The sequence below is a fragment of the Seriola aureovittata genome, chromosome 19 (assembly GCF_021018895.1).
Source record: "Seriola aureovittata isolate HTS-2021-v1 ecotype China chromosome 19, ASM2101889v1, whole genome shotgun sequence".
In the NCBI taxonomy this organism is placed as follows: domain Eukaryota; kingdom Metazoa; phylum Chordata; class Actinopteri; order Carangiformes; family Carangidae; genus Seriola; species Seriola aureovittata.
Window position 1 is genome coordinate 19877632 of NC_079382.1, and position 20472 is coordinate 19898103.

Genomic DNA, 20472 nt, shown 5'->3' on the forward strand with positions numbered 1-20472 from the left:
TGACAAATTTAACTTTTGAATTTAGCTGAATAAAAGTAAAAGTTTATTGTTCACATCATTAGACGTGAACATGGCGGGGGTTAGAGGGGATTAAAAAAAAAAAAACAACTCCTAAGAGCTAAGTGTGTGTGGAAATATTGAACTGGATGACAGGACATGTGATTTGTATGAACAAGCTGAAATGGTGCCTATATATGCAAATGGAGTTGAAATGTAATATCCATAATAATAAATAATGTTATATCTGCATCATCACCTGTAAGTATATGTTTCAATTTTTGTTGTTCAGTAATTCATTTTGTGCAGAGAAAATGTTCATAAAGGTGTAAACTGTAGTTTGTTTTTAATTAACTCGTCTATAGTATGCATCTGTTCTTGTACTTTCTGTACCACCTGCTGCCATTTAGGATCAACAAAGTATCTCATTCACACAACAAGGGCAATTTCTTCAATATGCACAATACAATACACTCCACCACAAGATGAATACAGGAGAGATACCAGCTGTACTGGGCTAAATAAACATTTATTGAACATGTAACTCAGTATAAGAAATGGCATGTGGCGATGTGGCGATGTGGGGGGGGGGGGGGGGGGGGGGGGGTAGAAATTGTAGGTTTCTCCACATTGTTGTTGGGGAATCAGAAGAGCCCTGCTTCATTCATGTGGCACAAGTCCATGTGAAAAAACAAAAATAGCAACATAAATGTAAATAGATGAGACATATGGCTTCAATGCCCCGTCCTTTTCATCCTCTTTAAAAGTGACAAAGAAACCAAGGTGCCAAAGCTGCTTAGACAGCAGCAGGGGATTTGTAATTTTTGTATGTAATTAATGTATGTCATTTTCCCATCATTATATTCCCCAAAACTCCCCAGCAGCCTACCTTACTTTATATTAATACCATCAAGATGTGATCAAAATGCCTGACAAGGAAAAACAGGATGATGGGATTTTTAATGACTACAAATGTATCATAAAAAACAAAATCCTGAAAATAAAATATATACAGTATATATATCGCATCTCTGATAGTATTAAATCAGTGTAGGTGGTCAGATCAATCCCACCACATTCCCTCTTTACCACCCCCATTCTCTCAGACTCCACATCGTACTCCCATGGTACTGTGCTCTCAACAATCACCAGGTCCACTGAACTCAGTCCAGGTGCTCTAGAAGGTCAGTGCTTCTAGAGCATTTTAATCCGTCTCCATGGAACCACTGTGCGTCTCCTTGGACACCATGAGTCTCATCAGTTTTCCGTGGAGCTTTTCGATCTTCTTCACGTCTTGGGCCTGGTCTGTCTTGTACTGTAAACACTGAAAAGATGGGGGAAAAAAGACTAAATGAGGGCACTGAGAACTACCGTTACATTAAACTTGCAAATTAGGGTGGCAATAAATTTTGAGGCATGGATTTATAAGTTACATAAAACATAGTAGTAGTAGTACAAGAGTACTCCGTACTGGCTGATACACAAGCTCAGGTATTGGAATCAGTATCAGGAAGGAAAAAATGGAAAAAAGGACTTGACTTGTCTTACAACAGTGATGACATTAATAATGACATTCAATTCAAGACCTCTAATAAGAAAAGCAGAGGGACACCACTGCTATGGCCAGGTGAAAGTTAACTGGAGTGTAGACATTGTTATTGTTATTAGTTGCACCTGAGTTTTCCTGTTGTGTCCAAAGTGTGTGCTGTGAAAAACAAGCTTTCTATCCCTGTCTTGATTCAAAACATTTACCATGTAAATCTGTTGATTAACAGAGTACAAAACCTCTTCAGTCTGTCAGAAATCCAGATAGATTGTTGTTAAATTCTGCACAGACATTCATGTTGCCCAGAGAATGAAGCCTTCTGATTTTTTACTACTGAATTTTACTTGCGTACTAACAGGCCACCATCAAGTCAGTTTTTTTAATCAGTCCAATTATTGGGCTTATCTATCAAACTGACAGAAAACTAGTGCTTAACGTTACAACTGAGTAATCTCCACCACAAAACATATTGATTAGCGCTCCACAATTATTAAGTTTTGTTACCGTGTCCATGATACATGTCACTGTAAAGTGGGTACTACCATCCTAACTCAGTTTCCACACACTGTTTGTCAGTGATAAACTGATACCTGAAAAAACTGGTACGGAAAGCTTTTCTGTACATTGGCCACAGAAAGATATTAACAGTTCGCCGATGACATAGTTAGAGGTAATTTTCACTAACACTTTGTATCATTCGTTGTTAATAGTGCGATTAAAATCTTTCCTTACCACGGCATTGTCGGTCACTTTGATGCATAGATTACCGTCGCAGTGTCTGTACTTGAGAACCACTCTGACCTGTAAAACAAACAGCAACCAGTGAATTGGGAAATTTTAAGAGCAGCAGTTAGCATGGTCGCGTCGCTAAAGAGCTAACCGGCTAACAAGCTAGCTAGCCAGCTAGCGCGTTACCCTACTCATAAAATTAAGCGTTTTCACCTTCATGGGATCTGTCAGATACAGTTTTTCTGCTGCGCGGGCGAACTCCTCCCAAGTCTGATAATAAGGCATTATTTTAATAAAGAAAAGTTACTATTCCACCGAAGAATCTGTTTGAATCAGCCGACCGGAGTTGCTATCTTCAGAACACCACATCAGCAGCAGCGTGAACACAGCCAATCAGAATCAAGAGGAACGTGGGGAATCTACTTCCGGGTTACCTTTTCAAAACAATAGCACGTTAGGCATAAACTGCAAAGTCTGTGCTATTAAGTAATATTTAATAACAACAAAGTAGAAACTCAATTAGTTAATATTTATTTGTAATTGTAAACCGCTCAATTCAAGATTAAAATGTTTCACAACAAATACATGATCTACAGACAATTCACCAACTCCCCACTCATTAATTATAACTGCTGATGTCTTTCCAATTGTCAACATCCATATTTCAAGGACTTTCTAATATAAAGATAAACAGTGATTCTGTCTGTTGTTGATTCTTTGCATTGGGTTGAATCAATTACCAGTCAGAAAAGAGATACATAGCAACTACTGCCACCTTGTGCTCCAGAGTGTGGATCAGACAATGGATTGTTGATTTTATAATCTAAATCCCAAAAACCTACACACACACTGAACTACACTTTATCCTTCCATGTTTTATAACCTACTATAAATACTATACTCATACTATAAAATCTCTATCCACGTCTGCAAACCTATTCCTGTTCTTTTTAAAAAAAACCTTGTATCCTGTAACCCATGATGTCTCACTCATGCTCAGTAATTCTTTTAATGTGAATCCCTGCACCTCTAGTTCCCTCAGATTATTCCTCACCATCCTCATCATCATACGTCCTACTACTAAGAACTACTTGCTCCACTGACTCCTCTTCCTGAAATCCCTCACACCAGCCTTTCTGGCCCTTCCCTGCCATTTTCAGTGTTTTACAATGTCCCAACTTTAACCATGTCAATATAATTTCCTCTCTCCTTTGTCCACTCTTTTGAATTTGAGATAGATATCTCCCTCTCCCTCTCTGTCCCACCTTTCTCAGCTCCACTGATACTTATTTGCATTTCTATGCTTCCTTTCTTTTTGCCAATTCATTCACCCTCTCATTCCCTTTCATCCAACTGTAACCCACTTAAATTTTATCTGACCTTGCTGATTTGCAATTGTTGAGACAGAACTTCATATTGCTGTTTTAATGGAAAGACCTTAAACGTGCTATGACTGAGGATAAATCTGAACATATCAACACTTTACCTTGTTTACTTTACCTGGCTGTAAGTGGTATGTCATGGTTTGTCCACCAGATGGCAGACAGAGCTCAGATGTTTTTATTGGTGGCTATTTATGGATATTGAATGAACACACAAGACTGAATGAGCACTGTGTGGACCTGACTTCATACTAAGCTTAGGTTAGGAGGTTCATGTCAACATTTGGCTGGAGAGGATCCTACAGTGGGAGCAGCAGGAGAGTGAGCTTCACTTCCCTCTGATCTAATGACATTCACTGCTTCAGCGTGTTAGATGTCACAATAACAGAGCTGGTGAGGAGTGGGTGGCGTGCTGACGGCTCATTCATCATCAGCTGAGTCAGCTTCAGCTCAGTCGCTCGAGTGAATGACTTGCATCTGTTTCAGTATCCAACACAGGGAAATGAAGGAGTCAGTGTTACAGTTACCACACCCACACATTCAATTCAATTCAATTCTGATAATTCATTTGTCCCTAAAGAGGCAATTTGAGGCAGTGAGCGTGCAAAAAAAGCACACACACAGGCAACTCAACTATACACATAAAAACAAACTTTACAAAGAGTTCAAATACACTAGAATCTATAACGGTGGCAGGAACAAGGGGCAAACAGTGTCCAGCACCACAAAGGTAGCAAAGAAAAGAGCAAACTTCAAAATTACAAGTGCATTTTTCAGTTAATACAGAATGCAAACTGACTATTTCAAGTCTGCAACATACATGTACATAAACACAACATGGAAACATACAGCGACATGTTATTAGAATTACTAATACTTGGTCCTGGGAGGTGGCATTGACTCACAGACCTTAAAGGTCACATGTTACACTACACGATCCATAAGAAGATAATTTTGTGGTTTCAAGAACCAAAAACCATTTAAGTGTAGTTTTACATCTCCTCTCTCAGGCTTCTCTCTGGAGCTCTAGGAACAACAGGTCGGTGAGCCAATCAGAAGAGAGAAGGCTCCAAGCCTCTGTTCTAATTGGCTGATTGTTTTCTAAGTGATCAAATAAAAAAATAGCAGATTTCAGGTCAAAACTTGGAGAAATGAAATCCTGCAAGGTTGGATGGTGGTTCCAGGTGGGCGGGGCTTGGGGCTTGACTGAAGGTAGTGACTGCTTTGTTGTGACATCACAAAGTTACATAGGTCCTGACAGCTTGTTTTTGAATATGGGCTGTGTGCATTTTGTCCATGGATTGCACACTTTGATACTTTCACAGTATTAATATAGAACCTAGATCTGCTTTATAATCAAAAAAGACATGGACATCTACCTATAATATGGGACCTTTAACATAACCTTTTAAACACACAGTTATTTAAATATTAAATCCCCCTGAAAACTCATTGTGGAAGCAAAACTGCATCCTATAAACTGCTCGAATTGTTTCCACACAGATGAAACTTTCCATCAATGTGCAGCAGAAGCATTACATAAAGGGAGAAGAACTCACAGTATGACCTTTGCCTTTACCTTTTTATTCTTCAGAAAATTCTTTCATAATCCCATCAGACACTCTGCAGGGGTTGCCCAGCCTCCTTTAAACATAATCATCAGGGCATATCCACAGCAGCTTAAGGGTTCAGTCATGTTATTATTTTTTATTATGCATCACTGTCTTCATCACTACAAGTCAGATACAATCTGAGGCAGGGCTTTGTCTTCAGCTGGGTTTTATTTGCAAGGTCGGAAAGGAAAGATTCACTCTTCTCAACAACATTCTCATGATGCTTTTTTTGCATTGCACTCTGAATCCAAAATCCAAATGTTAATGAGAAGGCAGTTTTTCTCACTCATTGAAAAGATGGAATAGCAGCGATACAAAGTTTTCACAAGTTTCCAGTATTTTTTGTTTGAACTGTGGTCTTCATAAATGCTCCTGTCACGGTCAGTTGTTGCAGCAGTTGGCTTTATTTGACAGATAATACAGTGTGACCTCTCTGTCTTGTGACCTTGCCACACTTCATTTAGTTATGTCCCATCTCAGCTGCAGCTTTCCAGCCATTTTATACACACTTGTTTTTCCCTGACTGCCTCTGACCTCATGCATGTTTTTGTACTTTGCCTTTTGTCTGCTGCCTTGTTGCCTGGTGATCCTGCCAGCTTGTTACTGACCACTGCCTGCCTGCTGACTACAACCTTTTGCCTAACCCATACCTGCTCTTCCCTGCGCTACCTTTTAATAAGGGTGATGTGTTTGAACTTTTCTTTGGTGTCACTTAGCTGTGCGTTTGAGTCATGACATTTCCCACACTTCTTTAATGATTTAAAAGCGAAAAATGTCACGTATAGATGAAGTCACTGAAAATAGATAGACCAAGAAATGCAAACAATTTAGTATAAATCAGGCACATTCCTTTTTGTATGTTTATTGGTATTGACTTATTTAAGGTTGTGTTTGAGGTTGTGGTTGAAGCTATTTTTATCTCATCATCATTATTAAGACATAGGAAGAATAACAATGAAAAAGTGGCCATATTGTTGATGTTCATGACGTGGAAAATGGATAAACTTTCCTCATTTAAAATGCAACTACTGACATGAACCTCAGGTGACCTCGGGCAACAGCTTTATACTTTACAGATTTGCTGAGGTTTTTTTTGGCATGATAGCAAAATTTTAATCCACACTGTTCACATCAAACTCTATCTAATCTGTAACAGAGTTTATAGAGACCTTATGTATTGTCAAAATGTCACAGCTGATGTGATCACATCACAAGATGTTGTTAATATCGTTAATGGTTCATATCTACATTTAACATACTGTTTTTTCAATATTTGCCGGCCACTTTGGTCCCAGCTCATCATCTCAGACAGAAACACACAGCTAGAGAGATCCAACTCAGTTGTCAGGGGCAACCTGTACGTGCTACGTCCCACAAGTTGCGTCACTGCTGCCTTCACGTCCAGTTAGAAATCCAATCGTTTTAATACAACGCGCACGACAGAGGCAACAAGCTGGTTTCTTAAAGGCTGTTATAGGCTATACCCAAGTTTACAGGTGTAGGTTTTAGGTAAAGGACAGTAAAAAACAGAACTAGCTTAATACTGCCTCCGTCTAATAAATTACCCTCACAACCGGGGACAATGTGTTATCATCTGTATTCTAGGCTACAATGACATGCAACAGGAAACTAAGCTTCAAATAAAATTTCTCGTGTTTTCAAGTAGTTTTGAGCAAGTAAATTACATTTAATAAGATGCATCATGCTGACCAACTAATAATAATAATAATAATAATCCTTCCATCGCTTCAATGTGTGAGATTTGTCTAAAGTATACAACCAGATACTCGTTCTTTCTTCTATTAACATCTAGCTAGCTAAGTTAGCCGTTTAGCTAAATTAGAAAGTGTTTCCAGTGTTTGTTTGTTTTTTTTTTGTTGTTTTTTTTGGTGACTGCGGATCTTCAGTGTAGGATCTCACAGTGCGACCGTGAACGCAGCACGCACAGCAGCCAGCAGGCAGCGGCAGCAGACCGGTATCCGAGCGGCACAGAGCCGCATCTCACCGACACAAGTGCTTTAGAAAAAGCCCGGAGAAAACGCCGCTGTTGTCCACTTTCCCTCCCAGTGACTCTTCGCCACCAGCGGAGCCGCGATGCTCTAGATCATGTAGGATCGGACTGTTTCTTCTTTTTTTTTTCAATTCCTATTTTCTTTTTTCTTTTCTTTTTTTTGTTTTTGTAGTACTTTTACCGGATAGCCTGCAAACTGTGAAACCTCTCCATAGCCCCCATTCATCTGGTCGCCTGTAGCCTTGAACCGAGCGGTGAACTTTTTGTGAAAACTACAAAAAACAAGTCTCCCGTTGTCGATACCCAGTCTGTGATATATTTGGCCTGACAGCACTTGCGTCATGAGGTAAGAAGCTCTTAAATGTCTTTCTTTTTTTTTTTTTTTTTTTTTTAAATATGGACTATTATTAGAGAAAGTGACCGGGCAGGGGGCGATGACATGATCAAAGTCAGGACTTGAGGCAGCAGAGAGAGAAAAAAAAACACACACAACAGAGCAATCAGCTCATGTTGCTTTGAAACGTGACAGACAGCAACGCTGGTTCAATATTGTGCAGCTCCTATTGAAGAAATGAACGTGTGCCTGCAGTGCCACGTTAGCCTTATTAAAACAGTCTGCATAATGTCAGCTCTGTAACGCCGACAAGCCGCCGACGTTACACTGACTTTGGTGCTGCATTTGTGGACGTGCATGGGGTTTGGAATGGCGCTGCTGCTGCTGCTGCTACTTCCACGCTGCATAAGAGGGATTATCTTCCAGCGCTGGTGATGGGGTTGCATTTGTTTGATGCCACATTATAATTGTCACACACACGCACACACGCACACACACACACACGCACACACATCATGCATTCACCACGACCTTTTGTGTGTGTGTGTGTGTGTGTGTATGTGCATATCGCTGCTTCTCTTTTCTATCTGCTGCTTTAGGGGCATTGGAGGATGACTGGCAAATACCCATGAATGTCTCTTTGCCCATAAACACACACAGCAGACCCCAAGCCTGTGCTGGTGCAAATGAGATGACACACCACACACTCCTGCAGACTTCATGACACATGTCAAAGGTGGCAGGTATAGGCTGCACCCATGTGACACCCAGTCTAGAGTCTTGCTGCTCTTATGTGGGATCAGATGTGCAGTTGTGAGGCGATGCATGTGTGGCTGTTGTGTAACATGCATGGAGTCATTGTTTCCTCACTGAACATGATGTTGGCTCTCTCATGAAGGGCCAGAATGACCCCAAGCTGTGTGTACTTAAAAGACAGTCAGCATTGATCAATACTGAAGGGTGTGTGTGTTTGTGCCGGGCTGAAGATTCCAGTTTATTCTCCTCTGAGTGAGTTGCATCAAACGTTGTTAGTGTATTTCACTTTCAAAGATACTAAATCTCCTGTAGCATTATTGCTGCACGCAGCTTGGAGTCCCTAAATCGTCTCTGGCAGCCTCACATTTGCGAAAAAAAACCCTCGCTGCTATGTTACCACCTAAGTGTCAAGGTCCTGGACTGGCCTTGTTCAGTGAGGACGGCGTGCTCGACTGCTGCCAGAGTAAATCACTTGAATCAGTTTTTGTTACTTCATGTAGAATTTCCTTCCCCTCAGGAATGTGTCCTTTAAAAAAAAAAAAAAAAAAAAACGCCCGGGGCTGCTGATGAGCGTGACTTTAACTGGAATCTGTTGGACATGGCAGATACTTCCTTCTGCGAGAAAGTTCAGATGTCAAAAGAGCTGTGTGACCTTGATTTTTATTTATTTTTTTCTCTATCCATGATCTAACTTTGTGTGTTAAGAAGTGAGACACGCAGCGTGGATGGGGCCGGCCCCCTTTAAGAAAGCCCCTAATTGAATCCAGCTGTTGGAATCTCTCTGTAGGCCAAACTGCATTTTAACAATAGCTTTGTTTGTTTCAGAGATTTCGCATGTTAGGGTCCGTGTCCCAGAATGGAAACCGCTAACTCCTTCATCTCTCTCTCATTTCTTCCCCCTCTTCTTCTCTCGTACTTATTAACAACTCTCTCTCGTCAGCTGTTTGGAGCCTGATGTGTTTTGGAGCTGATCTCTCCTCAGACTGAAACTGAACATGGTCAGACCAGTTTTATTCAAAGGGAGAAATGTGTGTCCGGAGGGGGTGTATCAGTGTGTTTGTGGGGTGTAACAGGTGTGTGTGTGTGTGTGTGTGTGTGTGTGTGTGTGTGTGTGTGTGGTGGCCTCAGCTGTTTGGAGCTGACTCACGCAGGACACTTGTGGCAGTGTGTTTGTGTGCCGTTCGGTTGTGCGGTCGTGTGTCCCAGGCCTCAGTTAATGGGCCACCGGCTATTCAGGACATAGAGGAGGAGATTGGTGTTATCTGGTCATTCGACTTGGCACCAGAAGCAGACTCATTTCCAGTAACTGAAGGTTGAAGGCTGAGAGATTTTTGTCGTGCATGAACGTTTCACGGTCAGCAGCAGTGAAAGTTGATGTGAAGCTGGAGGGGAGGGAGCAGATGCAATACTTAATTCTTGGTGTCGCCTCTGATTTCCTGAATCGATTCACAAGGTCCTGATTCGTATGATTCAGTTATTTTAGTTACAACACCAGTTCCTCAGAGAGCCGATGCTGGTAACTGTTCCTCTAACCTGCTGCTTTCTATAAAAAAAAAAATAGAAATGTTAACAGTTACATTAATGCACTTCTTAATTTAACAAGACACACACTTCCAGACCGGCTGCAGTGTGTACCGACGGCTTCTTCTTCTGTCGGCTTCTTCTCGCACATCTTTCCGTATGGATTTTCCTTTTGTCCAGCTTTTCTCTCGTCTTCACAGTTTTCAAACTCTGAAATGCAGCCTACACATTTGCCTTCGGAGCAGATTTAGTTGTGTGAGCTGGCTGGTCACGGGAGACTAATGAGGTTACAGCTTCACACATCCACAGGAGACTGTAAAAGGCGAAATATTAAAGATTGGTCTCGGGATTTTATGAATTGATATCGGATTATTCGATTGAGGATTGATTTGAATCAGAAAATGTTTTCGACCGAGCCTTACTAACACGACCTTTAAGTTCCTCTCGTCTTGTTGAAATGAAAAAAAAAACAAAACAGGTTGACAGGGTAGAGAGCAGAGAGTATCCAGACGCTTAGAGGAGGAAACATCAGAGACTGACAAGGTTTCAGGTGTATTTAGCCCCGCCCCCTGTCCCCACAAGTCGACAGGATTGGTTCCTTAGGTTCGTGACGTACGAAACCCTGGCTGTCTGAATCTGTTGTCATGAGACTGTCATCAGTTCACAGCAGTTCAAGGAGGAAACACACTGTCATGGTGTTGACTGATTGTCTCACTCATCATGTGTCTTGTGTTACATAGAAAACACCATATGGATGTTGACAAGGTTAAACTTTACTTTAATGGTTTCAGGGCTGCAGATAATGATTATTTTCTTTATTGATTTAAAAAGTCCAAAACCAAAATCATGTGCTCCAGTAGTAAAGAACCATTTGACCATACTGTGAACCACGGCAACAAGAGCAGCTGGTTTTATAAACAGACTTGGTGGTGGGTTTAACCCGTCTGTTAAGGTCACAGATACCTGGCCGGGGCACATTCCTAACCCGTGAGGATAAGATTTCATATATATAATGGTGGTCTGTTTGTTTCCCTGCGTCGTGTCAGGCCCACATGTAACACTGATGTCAGCTTATCTCCGGCCGCTTGATAAGCCGCGTCGTCGGAGCGACGGGGCTGTGAAGTGTCATGGTAACGAGCCTTGACAATCGCTGAAAGGCCTCATGCCTCCCGGTCGCAGCAGGTTCACACCACGCATGAATGACAGGAGCTGAGGCCGGGAACTTTTTATTTTTTAAATCTATCTAACCTCAGCAGTGGAAGGAAAACAGCCTCAGACTCTGGAGTTTATGGACTGTGGCTACTTACTGTATGTTGTCCCATCCAAATGAGCTATTAATGAGGTCAGGCTGAGTTTAATTTGAGATGTGAATACACTTGTCATGTACATTGATTTAAAAAGCTTAAGCCACAGTCACTGCTGGAGTTTTATTGAGTCTAGACAGAGAAAGAGAGAGAGAGAAAGAGAGAGAGAGATACACAGACACAGTGAGAGGAGAGCTGATAAATAGGCTAATAGATCACGGAGCTGTAATATCGTTATAAGACGTATGACTTCATTATCAGACAAACACACCAACCTAAATCTCAGTTAATGTCAATATCATAGTTGTTGTTGGAAACTCCCAGGGCCTCAGATTCCCTCAACAACAGCACTTTGTTTGTGTCTGTCCTGTTGTGGAACTAAATCTATCCCCTAAAGACGTGTGGATCTCATCAGACAATGAGCTGTGTCCTGATTCAGGGGCCTGCGAAGGTGTGGCCCTTCGTAAACCGGACCGGCGTGAGACGGTTTTGGCCTCGCAACCTTGACAACGCGTAACTTTTTTTGTTTTTTTTTTTCAACTTGGGTCATGCAGCCTCCGAAGGAAATTAAGTTTTTGTACGCGGCTGTAAACATGTTTATTCCTGCTGTGAATTTGACGTGGGATTCACTCACTTTCAGCCTCAAGTGGCCATTCGGAGAAGTGCAGTTTTCAACACTTCCTCGTTGGCTTCATTTTTCAGCCCTGCGGCAAACTGATCATGATTTTAGTCGAGGAGACTTGGAAAAATGTTTCCAGGGCGTCCGCACTGGAGGGGAAAAAAAAAAAAAGGTCTTTTGATGCCAAATGCATTTTTGTTAAGTTTATAAATCTCTTCAGTCGCCTCTTCTCTGTTATTGTCCCGGTCCAAGTGCAGAGACTAATCCAAAGTTTCCCTCCAGATCCGCTGTTAATCCATGCACAGCCATCGATGTGACTTTATATTTCTCTTATGGCGGAGACTCGACTGTAATATTGAATAATTCATATAAAATGCCAGATAGAAATCATTAAAACTGACTAATCAGCTGGAAGAGCCTCAGTTGAACTGTTCAAGCCAAACTCGTACAATGTCTCCTCTCCCTCCAACCAAACTGTCTGTTTCTCTGCAGCTCTGACTGTTTCCAGAGGGGAGATCCAGCTATAAAATGCTAAGTGCACGTGAATGGGAGAATGAAGTTATTGTGCTCCAGTGATTTTCTTTGAAGTTTTTTTTTTGGGTGGGAGATTTGGATCGCGGCTGGCACCTTGCCACCATCTGCTCCTTGCACCCCCCCCCCCCTTATCTCTCTCGCTCCTTCTCTCCTCCCTCTGCAGCTTCTCTTTGCCAATCCATCCTTAATCACACTCTCTCTCTCTCTCCCTCTCTTGTTCCCCCTCCCCTTCTGTCTGCTCCAAAAAGAGCCAGGATTTCTTTTTCTCTACCATCCGTTCCCAGACGAGCGTCATCCCTCACTTCTCGCGTCGGATTTTGATCGACTGTTTGCAGATATAAAGTCACACATGCTCAGGTCACCACAGTGAAAGACGTCACCTTCGGCTCTTGGGTGCAGCCACGAGCTGCGAACATGGTGCAAGTCACATGTGGTCGCAATATTTAAATATAAAAGGGTATTTCAGCTTCGTTTCTGTGCTGTGAATTAGCTTTTTTAACCTGCGCACACTCACAGTTTCACACATTATTACCACAATCCTCAGCTGATGACCTTTGACCCTGAAAACATTACAGACCAGGCTGAGAAATCACCTTCTGTTTCTCTCTCAGATGGTATATTTTGTTTTCTTTGTTTGGGAGCTGTTTGCAAATAATGCACCTACAATGCATTTTTAACCAGTAAACATATGTGTCACTATGGGTGGTGCTCGTCATCATCATCATCACAGAGCATTTCCCGTCCAACTTTGTTGAGGTTATGAGTCACATTTTCTTCCCAGAATTCATTCTTTGCTCAGCGGCTCTAACAGACCTGTTAGCGTGGCCTGACGGTCGCTTTCCCCGCACTGATTTGTCCTGAAAGCATCATTATCCAAGTCAAATCTGAGTCACCGGCTCAGGCTGAATATTTGACTTCTGGGTCGAGTCCTCGTCCGTATTTAGATTTGTCATGTGCTTGTGATTCATGCTTTTTCTTAAAATATAAATGCTCAACATTATGAACAATGTTTTTTTTACTTCAAGACACCAAACTCAATCAAACTCAAAAACAGCACAATGGAGTTGTGTTTCCACAACTCCATTGGGGGGGGGTTTATTTAAATCATTAATATTTAGAGGGCAAGGTTATTTTTGCACTGAGCGTGTGTTAATTTAACCCAAGAGGATAAGATTTCATATATATCTGTCATCATCATCTCTTGTCTGCATTACCCATAATCCTCCTCCTTCCTCCTACTGAAATCAGTGTTTTCACGGCTTTTCCATCTTTGAGCTTTACTGACTAGAATATGAATGAATAGAACTCATTGATCGTTGATCATATCTCCACTGGCTGGAATGAGGCTTATTGGCCTCATTGTCTTTTTCGGTGAAGACATTGATTGACATCTGTTTAGTAATAATTAAACAGCTGTTTCAAGAGTTATTGATAAAAGAAGTCATGCAGTGAATACTGGCGGGAATACTGTCATATAAGAAGTAATTGTGTGCTATAAAGACGTACTTTTCCTCAGCCTGCAGTCACATTTCTCTTCCTCCCTGCAACAGAAGAGCAGCAGCATAACACTGACACTTGTATTTCACTTTTCACACATAAACTGTCAAGCACCTGTTAAAACTGCACAACAACAACCCAATAAAACACGCAACTACACTCCAAGTGTTGCTAATGTATGATGTATGAGGAGCAATATCAGTGCGCACTTGGAGAGGTCACAGACTGCAGCACTGATGCGAAAATGTTTCTGTCAGTGTGTGTTGATTGACGGGACTGACGGTTGTGTGTGTTTAACCCTGTGAGGCGTTTCCTCGCCGTGCTGTGGGTTTGTGGCGCTCCTGCCACTGACATCACTCTCTGGGATTGAGGAGGATGAATGGTGTGAACCTGTAGAGCGGTGTCTGCACCTGGGGCAGGGTCGGCTCTCAAGCATTAGTCACTGACGAGGATACATCGCCCTGCGGTGTGTGTGTGTGTGTGTGTGTGTGTGTGTGTGTGTGCTGTCAGGTTGAGAGCACTGACAAGAATACATCCTATACATCTGTCAACATCAGCCCTCTCTGTCATGAATTACATTCATATGCAGCTAATTAATAACAAATAATTTACATTCTCTGTGATATAAGAGTTTGCTTTTATGAATAATCAGCAAAGACACAGGACATGATGCTGTAGGAGCTGTGGACGTGGCTGAGGCACCGAGCAGACGGGTGCGGCAGCTAAGATCGATGGGAAAATGGCAGCAGTGAATTTCACATTTTCTCTCTCTGTAGTTCGGCTGCTCAGTCTCAGTCAGGAAATAGATTACAATGGATTTCTAACCCTTAAACATTGTATTCGTTCTTTAAGGAGCGGAGAGGTGAACACACTGAGGAGGGTTCGGCTTGTTTAAGGGATTATTTTTGACCTTTTAACCTTCGGTCAGGTCACTGCACAGATGCCGCACACGCACGTTTGGCAGTGTATACAAAGTTCGGATAATTGACTACAAATCTTTATAATAAGCATAGTTTTCTGTCGTCCTGGTGATGCATTGTGTGTGTGTGTGTGTGTGTATTTATGCATTAAAACATTACAGATTCACTTTTTGACCTACGTGCATAAAAAGATATTTCTCTCTTTCATTCACGTCGTAGCGATCCTGTCACTTCATAAAGAAACAGTTAATGCAACTTCCCATTTGTCTCTCAGCACTTTAAACTGATGAGAGACAAATGGGAAGTTGTATTGTTTTTTTTTTTCCTCTAGTCATCACTTCTACATGAACACTGCTCCGTGAACTGATAACGTTCCTCCTTCGACTCCCTTTACAGCTCGTAATTTACAGTCTTGGACCAAAGAACAGGGAAGGAGTCTTATCTTTCTCTTTAATGTGTGTTTGTGTGTCAGACCTGGCGTCACATGTGAGATTCACTGCAGCTGATGAACAGTGTTGGGCATCAGTGATTCACTGCGCTACATGTTTTACTCTTCTTACTCAGCTGTCCACTTTGAATAACTGTACACACCCACGTCTTTCTTTCTGTACTTGGAAACAGGAAAACCTTAGATAGCTCAACGTTAGCCCTGGTGACGCTTGATTCTGTAGGCTCACCAGTGGCTAATGTTAGCGAGTCGTCTAAGAAGACACAGCGTGTGACTGAGATAACTCCGGACTTATTGAATTTCAGGTTGTAATCCCTTGCACTACTTGTTACTGCAAAAAATAATCACATTACTGTACATGCATTACAAGCTTAGGGCCAGTTTATGTTCTCTCCGAACTACTTCTCCAGACGTGCTGCGCAACCGTGTTGGAAATCAAATTATAGTCGCTCCTCACAGCCTCAGTGAAAGGCAGAGTGAAGAACTGGCTGTAACATAGAAGGGGGAGACGCAAGATAACTGAACAAAAACAAAAACAGGAATAACAGTGCATGTTTTCAGACGGTCAGTCCAGGACGACATTCACAGTGTTGCACTTGGTGCTGCAGTTGTGTAACAAATGAAAAAGAGAGCAAGAGAGAGAGAGACTCCTCACTCACCTCACAACAGCCGCTCAAACACAGCGTCAAGGTTGGATTGTCAGTGAGACACAGACAGTTTGGGCCAAGCCATGATGAGTTGTTATGGTCTTATTGTTGAAGGAAACACTGTAGATTACAGCAGGATCCATCTTTGCTCATATGAAGAGTTTCACTCTAAAGTAACAAACACTTAAAGGTCCATATTTTACACTTTTGTGGATCCATAAGAAGATATATTTGTGGTTTTAAGAACCAATAACCATGTCAATGTAGTTTTACATCTCTTCTCTCAGGCTTCTCTCTGGAGCTGGTTGGTGAGCCAATCAGAAGAGAGGAGCCTCTGAACCTCTCTTCTGATTGGCTGACTGTTTTCTGAGTGGTCCAATTAAATTTTGCAGATTTCAGGTAAAACACTCAGAGTAACCAAATCATGCAAGGCTTGGATGGTGGGTCCAGGTGGGCGGGGCTTGGTGACTGCTTTGTAGAGACATCACAAAGTTACAGAAGTCCTGACGGCTGGTTTTAAGGCTCAGTTTCTGAATACAGGCTGTGTGCATTTCTCTGTGGACTGAGGCTTTGATACTTTCACAGTATTAATATAGAACTTAGACCTGATCTATGATCCACAAAGACATGGAATTATCACTTTCGACAATATGAGACCTTTTAAAATGTGGAATAAAGCTAATTAGGTGATGCCTTATTTATTCAGAGTGCAGCATCAGAAGAGCTCCACTCAGCCCCCTGCTGATCATCACTATCTTTAGCCTTTTGTTGGTAAAAAAAAATGCTATTAAGTGAATAATTAGCTTCTCTCCTCTTTAAATTACCTGCTATTTAGGATTGTAATTGTTACAAAGGTCAGGCCGTGCATGGAAATAACACCCCCCTCTCTTCTCCCACACATACACACACACACACACACACACACACACATTCTTCTGTCATCAGAAGTGGTCGTCCGGCAACACAACAATGCCGCCAAATTCACTCCTTTTTCAGCCAGTTGTAGCCTTGCTACGTCTCGAATGAGCGCAGAGGAGAGGAGAGGTAAGAATTGCAGTTCCAGGAAGATGGAGGAAGGAAGGCAGGAGTGGATGGGAGGGAGGAGTGTAAAGAGCAAGTTGTGAGCCATAGCAGTCAGGCCTCATTTGGCCTCCATAATGAAGCAGCCCCGGACAAACCTCTCCATCTTTGTTCCCCTGGACAATGGCTGTGCAGTGGGAGAGAGAATCATCCGACACATGAACTCCCCGCGGTCAGCTGAGCTCAACAGGCTGGACTGAGGGGGGAGGGGGGGAGGGTGGACCCAGGCCTGCCAGAGAGGACACTTTACCCTTCGCTCTTCTTTAGCGTCAAACAGGAACTCGTTTAACCTTGCAAATGATGTTTGGAGCACCACAATCCCTTTTCCACACTTCCTTTTCCAAACGGGGGGGGGGGCACAGTTTATTTAAAACAAATGTATTTTTGTATCATATCTGGTATAAATGTGTTCACAAAAAGTGGTTAAAACTTCCAGACTTTGCTCTTTAAATACTTAATTCAGCTGAATGATGTGCAGCCAGCAGCCATGTTTGATGATCTACCCCTGGGCTGATGTACTTTTGGTTTAGCTTTAGTCTCTGTGTTTAAGTGTCAGGGGTTTGAAAAGTTTGGAAGGATACTTCAGAACGAGGACGAATGTCAGACAGAGGAGAACGCAGCTCTCTGATCCTGCTGCTCGTTCAGCTGCTTCAGTTCCCTGCAAATATCACCCTCTGTTGTTCCCCATAAACACATAGATAGAACAATAACTTGCTTGAGTATCTTATATATATATAAAAAAAAGATCACTTACAGACTGGAATGACTGAAGCAATACAAAATAAAAGGCATGCTATCCATTGCATAGTCCAATAATAATGACTAGAGAAATACTCACCTTCTGGAGGCTGCAGTCAGTCCTGAACCAGGTTGTGTTGCTTTATTATTAACCAAAGTTATGGACATATATAACCGCGCTCTTTGCTAACATCAGCTGCGTTCACATGGCTGCATCTGCATGGCTAAACCTTGGATTAAAATAGTGCAAAAGAGTAATTGCATGTTTTAAGTCGAGTATAATCCCTGGGAGACTCCATACTCAACTGACTCAAACAAGCTCAAGCTGCTTCTGCTTTCAACACAGGAAATAATGAGTTGCAGGAATCTTGACACTGATAATTTTAGGTTCGACTTAATTGAAGAGAATAAATAGTTAATTTGAGCTAAGCTTCATTTTGAATATAGGTAGTATGACAACTAGGGGCTGGAACAAATTCAAACTGGCACTTAAGTTGTTCAAACTAATTCAAACACAATCCATTTGTTTCAGTTCAGATATTTATTTTTCTCCCACATTCGAATTCATCTTCGAATTTCGAATCAAATTCGACAAACCTGCTGTGAACTGCCACATGACACAAGTGCACATCACACACACACATCAAGTCCCTCTTCATTCAGGGTTGGTAGCGATTCTAGGAAATGGTTTTCTAATTATGTATTGTCAAAACGAGGCACGCTCCAGGTCTCTGTTGCGGCGTGAGAACAGCACCCCGTGCTGCTGAATAATTCATGTTGGCTGGGTAAGGCCGCAGTTTGCAGCCAGCTCACAGCAGCTCTGTGTTTACTTCATTGTCAGATGCAATTTCTTTACAGATTAGGCTTTGTGATGTAGCAGTCGAAATTATTAGTTGTTCTTTTTATGCTGATTTGATGGCGAAACGAATGATGTACATGCTACTGTCCTGTCGTTTGGTGCCACCATCTTTCAGAGCAGACGGGGCTTTTCTGGAGGGAGGCCGGAGCTAAAGACAGAGGGTGGAAACAGGTGCTGAAATGTTGGCACATTATACAAAATATATAACCATGATTGCATTGCTCATGGTAATTGTAATTCTTAGCATGATTTCATTCTTTACATGTGCATTTGCTGTAAATGGGTCAGGTGTGAAAAACAACAAAAACACCTTGCAGGATGAGGGAAATCTCTGGAAAAGCCTGTTCTTCCATCCACCAGTCAGCTGGCTTTGATCTAACACCAGACCCACATGGTTGTCCAGAACAAACAGAGCGTACAGTACCGGACAGCCAGCCGGGCTGGGTGACCTCTGCAAATCCTCTTTTCTTCTAGAAGCTGCCCCTCATCTCTAAAAGGAGACACTTATTAAACTTTCAGAGGTCTGTGGTCACACGCTTTCTCCCCTGACAGCCACACAGCTGCCGTTCAGAGGCAGCCTGCTCATCACCTGTTGCCACTTGAGAACACACAGACAGTTGTGGACGTACGTTAGCTGTCAGCCTGACCAGGAGACTTTTGGTGTTGTAATTACTCTGGACAGGTGCTGTTGTTATCCTCTCCTTTAGGTTCTACCCCAACTGCATGTCTGGGCCTTCGTCTTTTTTCTTTTGCACCATGTAGGAGGAAACTTGTTGTGCTGCGGAGTTAAGAGATGAACAGTAACAGTATAGGAAGAACGTATTGGCAGAATGGGCTAAGATCCTCACACATCAGCTTCCACTCTTCTGACGAGCTATCAAAGTAGCTACCATAGACTGTATATAAAGATGGACGACGGTACAGTGGGAGGAAGTTGAGACATGTCGTCTAGCTACGTGGTTAGCTAGCTAGCTAATATAGCAAATGAGTGCGATAAGCTTGAGAGACACGATAGCTGTCAAAGGAGGGAAAAACACAGGAACATTGTTTATTTACTTTCTAGCTTTGTGTCTCACCAGCTAGCTAACAACATAGCGTGAAGTCAACAATACCCAACAGACTCAATCCACCACCTCACTGTTGTCTGCTGAGCTGCAGAATGAATGGGAGGAGATGCTCTGATGCTAACGTTTCAATCCGCTACGTTACTGACTGGTCTAACAAACAATAGCTGGCTAGCTAACCTCGTCTCCTGGGCGTAGGCGGGAGGAGGTCAGACAGTAATCTTCACAGTGGACGTTTGACAGATTATACTAGATTACTGTTCTCTCCACTGGACATCAAGGAGTCCAGCACTACAGGAACCCACAGGACTTGATTGTTTTTTTTAACCTCTGTGTCTGATCCCAAAATCATTTGTTTTGCTCACATAACAGAGGGCTGTGTACTTGGATATTAAGGCAAGTGGATTGTCGAATAACCGGGATTACTTTTTGACTGACAGGAATGCTCTCATTCTCCCCTTATTTTATCCAGAAGCTTAAGTCTTATTAAGGCATGTTTATCAGTGTTTACACATCAGCGCCTACATGCTGTTAGTGTTTGTGTACATGTTTGTGTGTGTGTACACCTGGACTATTGGCTCGTTTTGTAAAAAGCCAGCATGAGGCGGGTTAAGATGACAGTCAGATGGGATTAGAGGGGTGAGACCTCGACTAGACATCAATCTGTTTTACCACAGCTGGGACAGATCTTCACCGGCCTGCTTTCCGCTGCACAGCCTCACCTCACTCTGCTGTATTTTAAGATATACCAGCATTCAGTGCGGGCACCAGCATGTGGTTTTAGACTCCCACTGTCACTGATATTTGAGCCCAGGGTCATGGTACTGAGCTGCAGCTCTGCACCTGGTGTGGGTACAGTGTCTTTCTCTGGGA

The 20472-nt window shown here is 42.3% G+C and overlaps 2 protein-coding genes across 2 annotated transcripts in view; one reads left to right on the forward strand and one right to left on the reverse strand.

Moving 5' to 3' along the window:
* Window positions 1–326: 326 nt before the first annotated feature.
* On the reverse strand, window positions 327–2669 carry srp9 (signal recognition particle 9). The gene is made up of 3 exons (XM_056405546.1): window positions 2486–2669; window positions 2276–2344; window positions 327–1321 (listed from the first exon to the last, which is right to left on the reverse strand). Exons 1-3 carry the CDS (start codon window positions 2555–2557, stop codon window positions 1202–1204), a joined length of 261 nt encoding a protein of 86 aa, XP_056261521.1. The 5' UTR covers window positions 2558–2669; the 3' UTR covers window positions 327–1201.
* Window positions 2670–7234: 4565 nt separating this feature from the next.
* Window positions 7235–20472, forward strand: part of enah (ENAH actin regulator) — a 111876-nt gene continuing 98638 nt past the window's right edge. The window contains exon 1 of the mRNA XM_056404553.1: window positions 7235–7624. Within this exon, the coding sequence (XP_056260528.1) occupies window positions 7620–7624 (5 nt within the window). The 5' untranslated portion in view covers window positions 7235–7619. The remainder of the gene's footprint in view (window positions 7625–20472) is intronic.